Genomic DNA, 13,360 nt, shown 5'->3' on the forward strand with positions numbered 1-13,360 from the left:
AGCTGATGAAAATACCGCTCGGAGAATATAAATGAAAACGTGTGATTCATATATATAAAGAAAGGATGAGTGAATGAATGAATACGAATAAATAAATAGATAAATAAGAGAGAGAGAGAGAGAGAGAGAGAGAGAGAGAGAGAGAGAGAGAGAGAGAGAGAGAGAGAGAGAGAGAGAGAGAGAGAGAGAGAGAGAGAGAGAGAGAGAGAGAGAGAGAGAGAGAGAGAGAGAGAGTCGTAATCTCTTCGGGTCAATAGTCACACACCCTCATGACAGCAATTACATCGAGCGTTAGAGAGAGAGAGAGAGAGAGAGAGAGAGAGAGAGAGAGAGAGAGAGAGAGAGAGAGAGAGAGAGAGAGAGAGAGAGAGAGAGAGAGAGAGAGAGAAATATCCCTGCCTCACTTTCACTTCTTGCCCACCTAACTATTTCCTTTACACCTACGCTCCCTTACAGCTGTCCACTAACCACCTACCTCTACGTAAGCACTTCGCCTCCACACTACCAGGTATGCTCGGTACAAAATGAGGTAATTACGGCACAGGTGATGGTCTCGGTCCGGCAGCTCGCAGGTTCAAGTCCATATTCTTAAACGTATCCGGTTCCCATTACGACTATTTCCCAAGGCCACAGAGAAGATTAACTGTTTTTTCATGGATGATTTTTTTTCGTTCAAGATGGAATAGTCGCTTAAAATTATAACCTGCATCACTCTGTCTCTCTATCTCTGTATCTCTGGGCTCCTATTAAGACTATTTCCCAAGGCCACAGAGAAGATTAACTGTTTTTTCATGGGTGATTTTTTTTCGTTCAAGATGCAATAGTCGCTTAAAACTATCACCAGCATCACTGTCTCTATCTCTGTATTTCTGTTTTTTTAAGCGCATCGGGCTCCTATTAAGACTTTCCCAAGGCCACAGAGACGATTATTACTGTTTTCATTGGTAATATTTTTCGTTTAAGATGCAATAGTCGCTTAAAACTATCACCAGCATCACTCTGTCTCTCACTGTATCTGTTTTCTTAAGCGCATCGGGCTCCTATTAAGACTTTCCCAAGGCCACCACAAAGAAGATTAACTGGGTTTTCATGGGTTATTTTTTCGTTCATGATGCAATACTCTCTTAAAACTATTACCAACATCACTCTGTCTCTCTCTGTATCTGTCTTTTTTTTTTTTTTTTTTTTTTTTTACAGCTACGGAGACAGTTCAAGGGCGTAATGAAAAAAAAAAAAAGGCCCGCTACTTACTGCTCCAGAACAGAGGTTAAAGGAGTGTTCAAAATCAGAGGTCAATTTCGGGAGGAGAGGTGTCCTGATACCCTCCTCTTGAAAGAGTTCAAGTCATAGGCAAGAGGAAATACAGATGAAGGAAGATTGTTCCAGAGTTTACCAGCGTGAGGGATGAAAGAGTGAAGATGCTGGTTAACTCTTGCATAAGGGGTTTGGACAGTATAGGGATGAGCATGAGTAGAAAGTCTTGTGCAGCGGGGCCGCGGGAGGAGGGGAGGCATGCAGTTAGCAAGTTCAGAAGAGCAGTCAGCATGAAAATATCGATAGAAGATAAAGAGGCAACATAGCGGCGGAATTTGAGAGGTAGAAGATTATCAGTATGAGGAGGAGAGCTGATGAGACGAAGAGCCTTTGATTCCACTCTGTCAAGGAGAGCTGTGTGAGTGGACCCCCCCCCACACATGAGATGCATACTCCATACGAGGGCGGACAAGGCCCCTGTAAATGGACAGCAACTGTGCGGGGGAGAAGAACTGGCGGAGACGGTACAGAACGCCCAACCTTGTGGAAGCTGATTTAGTAAGAGATGAGATATGAAGTTTCCAGTTGAGATTTTGAGTTAAGGATAGACCGAGGATGTTTAGTGTTGAGGAAGGTGATAGCTGGGTGTTGTCAAAGAATAGGGGATAGTTGTTTGGAAGATTGTGTCGAGTGGATAGGTGGAGAAACTGTGTTTTTGAGGCGTTGAAGGACACCAGGTTCCTCTTGCCCCAATCGGAAATAATAGTAAGGTCTGAGGCTAAGCGTTCTGCAGCCTCCAGCCTTGAGTCGTTAAGTTCCTGTAGGGTGGGTCTTCTATTAAAAGAAGTTGAGTAATGCAGAGTGGAATCATCGGCGTAGGAATGGATAGGAGAGCTCGTTTTGAAAAGATCATCAATGAACAACAGAAAGAGAGTGGGAGATAGGACAGAACCCTGTGGGACACCACTGTTAATATGTTTAGGGGAAGAACAGTGACCGTCTACCACAGCAGAAATAGAACGGTCAGAAAGGAAACTGGAGATAAAGGTACAGAGAGAAGGATAGAAACCGTAAGAGGGTAGTTTGGAAAGCAAAGATTTGTGCTAGACCTTATCAAAAGCTTTTGATATGTCCAGCGTAATAGCAAAGGTTTCACCGAAATGGCTAAGAGAGGATGACCAAGAGTCAGTTAAGAAGGCTAGGAGATCACCAGTAGAACGCCCCTTGCGGAACCCATACTGGCGATCAGATAGAAGGTCAGAAGTGGAAAGGTGCTTTTGAATCTTCCGGTTAAGGATTGATTCAAAAGCTTCAGATAGAAAAGAAAGTAAAGCTATAGGACGGTAGTTTGAGGGATTTGAACGGTCACCCTTCTTAGACACAGGCTGTATGAAGGCATACTTCCAGCAGGAAGGAAAGGTAGATGTTGACAGGCAGTGGCGAAAGAGTTTGACCAGGCAGGGTGACAGCACGGAGGCACAGATTTTAAGGACAATAGGAGGTACTCCATCAGGTCCATAAGCCTTCTGAGGATTGAGGCCAGAGAGGGCATAGAAAACATCATTTTGAAGAAGCTTTATAACAGGCATAAAGGAGTCAGAGGGGGGATGAGTAGGAGGAATATGCCCAGAATCGTCCAGAGTGGAGTTTTTAGAAAAAGTTTGAGAGAAGAGTTCAGCCTTAGAGATATATGAGACGGCAGTGTTGCCATCAGTACTGAGGAGTGGAGGGAAAGATGAAGAAGTGAAGTGGAGGAGATGTTTTTGGCTAGATGCCAGAAGTCACGGGAAGAGTTAGAGAAAGCAAGGTTTTGGCATTTTCTATTAATGAAAGAGTTTTTGGTTAGTCGGAGAATAGTTTTGTCACGATTCCGGGCAGAAATGTAAAGTTCATAATTAGTTCATAATCTTAAGCGTGTCGGGCTCCTATTATGACTTTTTCCCAGGTCAAGATGCAGCAGTTTGGTTAAATTATCACTAGCGTCACAAAACAGTCCATGAAAATACCAGCAACTTCTACGAGAGGCTTTTCAAACTGGCAAATTGAGCCGCCGAGACCTTTGGAAATATGGGCTTTAAGTTTTGATTAATCTGGTTTTCATGGGTGTTTTTTTTTTCCTCTCAAGATGCAGCAGTTGAATAAAACTGTCACCAGCATCACAAAACAGTCCATGGAAATACCAGCAACTCTTACAGGAGTCTTTTCAAACAAGCGAACTGAGGCGCCGAAACGTTTAAGAAGACAGGCTTTAGTAACGCCTGATTTTTTAAACGTATTAGTTTTCATCAACAGCGGGAGGCCTTTAGTATTTTTTTCTTTATTTATTTCCCTTGAGCCATTTACTTTACAGTAAAGAAAAAACAATAATGTGGCTGATTTGCCTTTTTGACCCGTTTTCAAGGCGTGGTTGGTTGGTTTTGTTGATTTTTTTTAGATATAATCTTCTTACGACTGAGTGTGTAATATGTCCAAAACCCAATACTTCTTGCTAACTCAGTTCCAAAAATGGAACTTAAAAGTCAAACTAGCCACAGAGCTGTTGATAAATATTAACACGACGTTTAAACTCTATTCTAGCTTGTTCTATTCTACAATGAACTAGTCTAACCTAACCTGTTCTAAACTGTACTTACTTAACCTCATTCTTTTAACACGTCAATAACCTAATCTTATATAAGGCAATGTAAATTTTACATATGTAACCTCTCTTTCATCATCATTAGTCAATCACTATATAACGAACTGAATTTCACTTTATCATATCTCCACACAACCTCTCCGTGTCACGAAGCACTCGGTAAATTCATCCAAATCAGGAAAGGGTTTCCGGTACCCGGGATCGAACCCCGGCTGGCAAGTTGGGAAGCCACCATTAACCAGTCGACCCAAGAGGTACCCCCTAGCTGAATGAGTTTGGGAGGCTTTCCGCGTCAGGCGGGTCACTACAATTACCAGTCCACTGCAACAACAGAAAAAAAAGGCTTTCCTAATGTTTTTCACCTCGCTTTTTGATGCTAGTCTTCGTCATTCTGCTTCGGAAAAATGCTCTAACCTTATCTCTTTACCTGACCCCCTGTTTACCCTGACATACAACACCTGGATTACCACTCTGTTACTTTGGTAGTTCATCTGTTATTAGTCCTGCCATCATGCAAACTGTACAAGTACATTCAATTCTTAATCATAAGTAGTATATCTTCAACCTTTGTGTGTTTCCAAACCTAACCTATCCTGACCTCATCTAGATTTATGATCCTAATTTGATCTAATCTACGCCTAACCTAACCTGAACCAATCCAAACACAACTAATCTAACCAAACTAAAGCTAGTCAGGCCTTTTTAGCTGCTCAAAAGGTTGATGGATTTATTTACTTGTTTTAATCTAATTCTAGCTAAGGAAACTATACCTAACGTGACCCCACCTAACCAACGGAGACGGTTTGTTCCTCCTTCATATATACGATTCAGTCAATTTATACGATAGTTCATATATACAATACAGTTGGTGGTGACAGCGTGGTGACGGTACGAGCGAGATGGCGACCACGAAAATGAAAACACTTATAAGGCCCATATTCTCAACCACTTCGATTCTTATACACACATTAAATTGATAAGACTTTCGTAGAGGCTGTATTATAGTATTGCCGTGGGTGGTTTCATGGGCCTAGTGAAGGCGTGACAAGGCTTCTACACCATGAATGCGGAAAACACTCATGAAAACCAGACTGATCTCCTTTGTGGCCTTTGGAAATAGTTGTTGTGAGAGCCGAAAGTGTCCGAGAATATGGGTTTAAGCAAGATAAAGATAATAGATTCCATCCATTCTCTTTACCTTGTAGTCTGCAAGAATCCAGTCAGTCGGCCTATCCACGGACATCACCTGTAAATCTAGCTTCACCTATTCTCCTTATCCACGACTTTATCTAACGTTATCTTGGTGCCTATCATACTAGGACTCTGCCAAGCCTGTTCCGGTCATCCCATTCTGTTAGTAAACCAAGTCCTGTCTACGTAATTACTGAATCTCGAATGTATCTAAGTCAAACACATAGAGCTAAGCGCCTTGCGCTGCTCTTGTATAAGTATAACCTAATTAACATCACCCTTGCCCAAACTCATCATCCATTTATTAGCTTCAGTCCATAACCTCTCCTTGGAATGTAAATTTAGACGTTTACGAATATTGTTTTAAGGCAAATTTGTTAACTCATAAATAATAAACGACTAATATTTTGCCAGTCTCACCAACCCACGTCATCTTTTTGTGCAGTGCGGAAGGAGAACATTGCTACCTTACGGGCTACTGTGACAGAGATCATTTTACGGCAATTTCCTCAACTCATTGATCATAAACTACTAACACTCTGCCTGTCCCACCAATCCGTGTCGTTTCTTTGTGCAGTGAGGAAGATGAACATTGCTACCTTACGGGGCCACAGTGACGGAGATCCTTTTTCGGCAAATTCCTCAACTCATGGATCATACACGACTAACATTCTGCCTGCCCTGCCCTTCATTTCATCTTTTTGTGTAGTGAGGAAAATGAACATACCTTACGGGCCACTGTGACGGAGAAGAGCACAGAGGACACGCGCAGCTTTAGCGTATGCCCCTAACTTTCCCTCTTGCCTTTTCCAGAGCTATACACCGACGCACAGCTGGATCAAGGACCAAACTATTTACAGGCAGAAGAATTCATCCTTTTCAACGGGATACCGAAACGTTTTGGTTACACTTCGAATAAATCATTTTAGAACATTCTCTCTCTCTCTCTCTCTCTCTCTCTCTCTCCTCACTATAATACAATACGAATAAATACACATAAAATTAATACTACGGTGAGCTCATTGTATCTTAAAATATTTACAGACTAGAATACAATCATGAGTAGTAATATAGAGATATGCTTCATGCTAGTACACACACACACACACACACACACACACACACACACACACACACGCACACACACACACACACAAACACACACACACAGGCACATGATCACATCATAGAACGAGGACATTAGAGTGAATGAATAGCCGTAGTAGTAGTTGCCGTAGTAGTTGTAGTCGTAGCAGTAATAGTAGTAGTACATATAGTAGTAGTAGTAGTAGTAGTGGTAGTGGTAGTAGTAGTAGTAGTAGTAGTAGTAGTAGTATTTGCCCTGGTCGTGTCCCTCGCCCAGCAGTCATCATCATCGCCATCAGCAACAGCAGGACGCCACCGCGGTCATCAGCAAGAGGGGCATCAGGAGGAACAGCAGGGGCCCGGGCCTGCCGCTGACTGGAGGGAGAGAGGATGTTAAGACTCTCTCTCACTCACTCACTCACGCACGCACGCACGCACGCACGCGCGCACTCACTCACTCACACACACACTCTCTCTCTCTCTCTCTCTCTCTCTCGGAATACACCTGTCTCCCGTCGGGGCAGCCAGATTCGGAAGGCTCCTCAACGACGCAGTACGTGACACCCGATCAAAAAACGACCCTCAGCCACGTCCCTCCACCCCGCCCGTGTAAATAGACGCCATGCATCACAACAAACCCGTAACCGTGATCCCGCAAGTACCACCACCTCTATTACCAAGCCTCTAGATAACTTAAAAATCCTTAGTTTCAATGCGCGTAGCCTAAGAAACAAATTTGATGAACTGAGATGTCTTGCTCAAACAGAAAATTTTGACATAATTGCTATAACCGAAACATTTATCGACACCACAAACACTGATTTAAGTTCCGAATACAGCATAGATGGCTACAGACTCTTCAACAAAGATCGTATAATCCGTAGAGGTGGTGGCGTCGCCCTTTTTGTCAAAAGCTATTTGCAACCCACTGACAAAACACCAAGAGACAGTAACGTTGAACATTTGTGCGTGCGAGTAAACATTGCAAAAGTCAATTTAAATATATCTGTCACCTACAGGCCTCCCGGGCAATCACTCGATGACGACCTTGAAATGTACAGCATTTTAAGGCAGTCACTTAATAACAACGACTCACTGATATTAGGAGACTTTAACCTCCCCCATATCGACTGGGCGACACTGTCAGGTACAGAAGGCGAGTCACATAGAATGATCGAATTTCTAGAAGAAAATTATCTGAGCCAAATGGTTTCTGAACTAACTCGACAAAATAACATACTCGACCTTGTTGTAACGACCCAAGATAACCTAGTCAGTAATGTCACGATAGGAGAACACCTCGGTTCTTGCGATCATAAATTAGTGCGCGTCGACATTAGAGCTCAAACATCAGTGACTGAAAATAAAGTAAAGGTGCCCAATTTCAAAAGAGCTAACTTCGTAGAAATCTGACAAAAACTAACAGAAATACAACTATCAGATGACGGCAATGTAGAGGAAGCCTGGCTAAGCTTTAAAAATCACTTACTCACTCAGCAGAACACATTCGTCCCCTTTTGCGAGAAGCGAATTAACACTAATAAAAGCCCACCTTGGTTTAATAGCGAAATTAAACACTCAGTCAAGGAGAGAAAATTGTTTTACAGGTTAAAGAAAGAACAAAGCACGCCCGAAAACATTAGACTTTATAACGATGCCAGGCGACGAGTAAAAAGATTAGTATGTCAGGCAGAGCGTAGATATGAAGAAAATATTGCAGCCAACTGTAAAAATAATCCGAAATCTTTCTTCAGTTACATAAACAACAGAAAGGTGATCAGAAGTGGAATTGGACCTTTAACAAACAGCATCGGTACACTAGTGTCTGAGAGCCAACACATTGCAAACCTCTTAAACAATTACTTTTCCTCGGTGTTTAATACTAACAGTCTTCCTCCCGCTACCACCAACACCAGTACTAATGTAAATCTCGAGCATGCATTGCCTAATTTTGAAATAACAACCGATGAAGTCCTTAAGGCTCTCCATTCATTTAAAACAAATAAAAGTCCCGGATCCGATAAAGTATATCCTATACTGCTTAAAGAAACAAAGTGCGAAATGCTCTCCTCCCTCACAACCGTATTCAATATGTCCTTGCGACAAGGCATCGTCCCTTCGGATTAGAAAAAGCCTAACTGACGCCGATTTTTAAGAAAGGAGAGAAAAAAATACCAGGTAAATACCGACCCATTAATCTAACTTCAATTGTAGGTGAGCTACTTGAGAGCATAATTAGAGACAAAATTGTGAGTTACCTCGAAAGCCACTCATTAATTGGGGATTCACAACATGGCTTCCGTAACAAAAGATCCTGCCTTTCAAATTTATTGACCTTTTATAACGACCTCTTCTCAGTTTATGACGTAACCAAATCATTGGACGTAGTCTATCTTGATTTCCAGAAAGCGTTTGATAAAGTCCCACATCATAAGTTTCTTTATAAATTAAAGCAAATAGGTATTGACGGTCAAGTAAACCAATGGATCGCGAATTGGTTGAGCAACAGACAACAAAGAGTGGTGATTGACGGATTTAACTCAGAGTGGGCGTCGGTCACTAGTGGCGTCCCTCAGGGCTCGGTTCTTGGCCCGGTGCTCTTCATTATTTACATCAACGACGTGGATGTTGGACTCAATAATCGCATTAGTAAATTTGCAGACGACACAAAGATTGGTAACTCGGTTCTCACTGACGAAGACAGGCAAAGCCTCCAAGAGGATTTGCACAAAATTTCAGCTTGGTCGGATAGATGGGAGATGCCCTTTAACGTAGACAAGTGCCAGGTCCTTCAAGTTGGAACAAGAACGAAATGCGCGGCGTTAAACTCACAAGCGTTCAATGCGTTAATGACCTGGGGCTCAAAATCGCGTCAAACCTCAAATTCTCACATCAATGCATCGATGCAGCAAATAAAGCGAACAGAATGTAGGGCTTCATTAAAAGAAACTTTTTATTCAAGAATAAAGATGTAATACTTCCGCTCTACAATAGTTTAGTCAGACCGCACTTTGAATATGCGGTACAGTTTTGGTCTCCTCACCATGCAAAGGACATTGCTAAATTAGGTGTTCAGCGTCGGGCAACAAAAATGATCCCTCCCTTGCGCAACAAATCCTACGAAGAAAGGCTTTCGACCCTTAACATGTTCTCTCTTGAGAAACGTCGCCTCAGAGGAAAACTGATCGAATGTTTTAAAATACTTAATGGTTTCACGAATGTAAACAGAACAAAATTGTTTATGATCGATGACACTTTGTGAACGAGGAACAATGGCATAAAACTCAAATGTAGACAAGTAAATTCAGACTGCACCAAATTTTTCTTCACCAACGTTGTAGTGCGAGAATGGAATAAGCTCCCACCATCAGTGGTCCAGTGTAACACGATTGACTCCTTTAAAAACAAGCTCGACCGTCACTTCCTTGAACTTAATATTAACTAGAGTGGAAAAGCAACGTTTTGGAGCCATCTGATTAGTGTAGATTCACTTAAGTTTAAGGACAGACCACCTAGTCTGGACCATGGGGTCTGTGTGGTTTGATTTTCTATGTAATTTTATGTAATTCTCTCTCTCTCTCTCTCTCTCTCTCTCTCTCTCTCTCTCTCTCTCTCTCTCTCTCTCTCTCCGTACCTGCGTCATTCTTGTCCTGTTTGTCCGCAGGTTGGCGCGCCACGTTGGAGGTCTTGTCCTTGTTCCCGCCAAAGCCACCAAACCCGCCCAAGTTCAGGTTAATGGTCACTTCCTTGGCGGGGGAGGTCACGGGGGGTCGAGTGGGAGCCGTCAGTAGGAAGGGCGGAGCCAGACCGGGGGCGGGGCGTGACGGGGGGCTGGTGGGGCGGAAAGGACGGGTGGTGGGCTTCGGGGTTTGTCTGGCTGGTCGAGGTCGTGTAGTTGTGGTTTCCTTTGGCGGTGTGGTTGTGGGTTTTGTTGAACTTGCGGGTTTGAGCGAAGAGTTTCCATTCGTGGGTCTGGAGACTAAGCTAGATGGTCTTGAGGGAGTGTTGGAGGGGCTGGAAGGGAACGTTAAAGGTCTGGAGGGTGGGTTGGAGGGTCTAGAAGCGGTATTCGATGGTCTGGATGGCGAGAATGTTGGTCTGAAGAAGTTGTTGGATTGAGAATGTGAATTAGTGCTCGGGGGACTGTTCTCTGGTCTGGTGGGAGAGTTGAAGGGTCTGAGGGGTGAGTTAAACGGTCCAGACACTGAGTTGATGGGCTCGGAATCTGAGTTGACGGGTCTTGAAGGGGAATTCACTGGTCTGAGAGGCGAGCTAGCAGGCCTTCTGGAGGGTCTTGCGTTGGCGCCGTTTTGTGGTCTGTTGGTAGCGGCGTTGCCATTAGTCCCCATGTCGTTCTCCTCAAATACGATGTTACTGAGCCCACCACCACTGCCACCACCACTACTACCACTGCTGCTGCCACTATGAACGCTGCTACTAACGCCACCATTACTGCTGCCACTGATGCTGCCCGTGTGTGTGTTGGCGTTTACAGGAGTGTAGCCGCCATTCCCACCGCCACCGCCATTACCACCGCCTATACTGGGTCGTGAGTGGGTGTTGAGTGGTTGTAGGAGAGGCCTCGCCATGCCCTCTGACGGTCTGGAGGCTGTGTTGAGTGGCGGCCGAGGCGGAGGCGAAGTGCGTTCATTGATGGGCCTGAGCAGTGACCCCTGGCGCTGGCTGACACTCGAGCCTGCAACATGAAAGGAGGTGTGAGCTCTGTGTTTACCAGGGCGAAGATGATCCTTGTTGGCGCAGTGTTAGGGGGACAGGGTAACAGTTTCCTCCGGGGCCTGTGTTATCAAACGTCTCGGCGCCTCGGTTCGCCTTTTTGAAAATCCTCTCGTAAAAGTTGCGTGGACAGTTTGTTTGTTTTATTTACAGTCTCTTTATTTATAATTTATTTATTTTATATACAGTTTATTAATTTTTTATAGTTTATTTACTTTGTTTCTATTTTTTCATTTTATATATTTTATATATTTTATTTACAGTTTATGTATGTTATTTACAGTATATTTATTCCAATCATTTATTTTTAGTTTTACAGTTTACTTATTTCATTGGTAATTTATTTATTTAATTTATAGTTTATTTATTTCATTTATTTTATTTCTACAGGTTCTCTATTCTATTTTTCCTGTTTATTTATTTTATTTATTCTATTTATTTATTGTACAGCTCAAGGTCGCAAAAAAGAGGAAACAACAACAACAACAACAACAACAACAACAACAACAACAACAACAACAACAACAACAACAATAACAACAAAAACAAAAACACCAATGGCGTCGCTCTTGCAAATGGTATTAGTAGAAGAGCTCAAAGCATAGGGGTCAGAGTCATTTGGAGTGGTGCTTTGATACTCTGCTCCTGAAAGTGTTTTAGTCGTAGGCAGAAGGCGCTGGACGGATGCATGCATGGCTGGCACCCTAACCTGACGAGCCATCAACTCAAGGCAACGGGGCATCCAGCACTGCAAAGAACTCCCTCACAGAACTACAGAACACAGAACTCACAGAACTACAAAATCCACAGACCTTACAGAACTAGGGAACTCACAGAACAACAGAATCCACAGACCTTACAGAACTAGGGAACTCACAGAACAACAGAATCCACAGACCTTACAGAACTAGGGAACTCACAGAACAACAGAATCCACAGACCTTACAGAACCAGGGAACTCACAGAACAACAGAATCCACAGACCTAACAGAACTAGGGAACTCACAAAACCACAGGATCCATAGACCTAACAGAACTAGGGATCTCACAGAACAACAGAATCCACAGACTTTACAGAACTAGAACTCAAAGAACCACAGAAGCCACAGACCTTACAAAACTAGACAGCTCACAGAAGTACAGAAGCCACAGACCTTACAGAACTAAAGAACTTACAGAAGTACAGAAAGTCCAAGAAACAGAACTAGGGTCACGAAAAACAGGATCCATAGACCTAACAGAAGGCGAAAGACATAAAAAAGCATAAATTGAAGAACATGTAAAGGAGGAGAGGATTTACAGGAGCAGGATGGAGTACACAAACACCAGACAGAAGACGGAAGACATAAAAGAGGAAAAAGGAAGAACATGCAAAGGAGGAGAGGATTTACAGGAGCAGGGAGGAGTACACAAACACCAGACAGAAGACGAAAGACATAAAAGAGCAAAAAGGAAGAACACGTAAAGAAGGAGAGGATTTATAGGAGCAGGATGGAGTACACAAACACCAGACAGAGGACGACACACATACGAGAGAGCAAAAAGGAAAAAAAAAATACAGCAATCATAGAAGTAGGAAGGAGTGCAGCAACACCAGACAGAGGACGAAACATAAAGGAAAGCAAAAAGGAAGAAAAACAAAAGGAAGAGAGCGTTTACAGGAGCAGGAGGGAGTACACAAACACCAGACAGAGGACGAAACATAAAGGAAAGCAAAGAGGAAGAAAAACAAAAGGAAGAGAGCATTTACAGGAGCAGGATGGAGTACACAAACACCAGACAGAGGACGAAACATAAAGGAAAGCAAAAAGGAAGAAAAACAAAAGGAAGACAGCATTTACTGGAGCAGGATGGAGTACACAAACACCAGACAGAGGACGAAACATAAAGGAAAGCAAAAAGGAAGAAAAACAAAAGGAAGACAGCATTTACTGGAGCAGGATGGAGTACACAAACACCAGACAGAGGACGAAACATAAAGGAAAGCAAAAAGGAAGAAAAACAAAGGAAGAGATCATACAGGAGCAGGATGGAGTACACAAACACCAGACAGAGGACGAAACATAAAGGAAAGCAAAAAGGAAGAAAAACAAAAGGAAGAGAGCGTTTACAGGAGCAGGAGGGAGTACACAAACACGAAACAGAGGACGGAACACATAAAAGGAAGCAGGGTGGAGTACATGATCATTTGGCAGAGGAAAATGTATACGAAAACCTGAAATATATGTGAAAACCCTGACCCCTTCCCCCCAAAAAATAAGAAAATGAATATCGACAGATCCTCAGAAAGCGCACACAATTTAACAAGGAAACCAACAATAAAGATGAAGAAAGAGAAACGTTACGACATTACTTTGAAGCATTCCTGACCACGAGTGATGGAGAGAGACATGCCTTCCACTCCTGTTGCCATTCCTACATTGAGTCACGATGGTGGTGGTGGTGGTGGTGGTGATG

The 13,360-nt window shown here is 43.0% G+C and overlaps 1 protein-coding gene across 1 annotated transcript in view; it reads right to left on the minus strand.

The window, feature by feature from the left end:
• Positions 1-1,180: 1,180 nt before the first annotated feature.
• LOC126996802 (putative protein TPRXL) overlaps positions 1,181-13,360 on the minus strand; it is a 68,479-nt gene continuing 56,299 nt past the window's right edge. The window contains exons 2-3 of the mRNA XM_050857664.1: positions 9,804-10,865; positions 1,181-6,544 (exon numbers count right to left, since the gene is read on the minus strand). Coding sequence (XP_050713621.1) covers positions 6,465-6,544; positions 9,804-10,865 — 1,142 coding nt within the window. The 3' untranslated portion in view covers positions 1,181-6,464. The remainder of the gene's footprint in view (positions 6,545-9,803; positions 10,866-13,360) is intronic.

The sequence above is a fragment of the Eriocheir sinensis genome, chromosome 11, assembly GCF_024679095.1.
Source record: "Eriocheir sinensis breed Jianghai 21 chromosome 11, ASM2467909v1, whole genome shotgun sequence".
Taxonomy (NCBI): Eukaryota; Metazoa; Arthropoda; class Malacostraca; order Decapoda; family Varunidae; genus Eriocheir; species Eriocheir sinensis.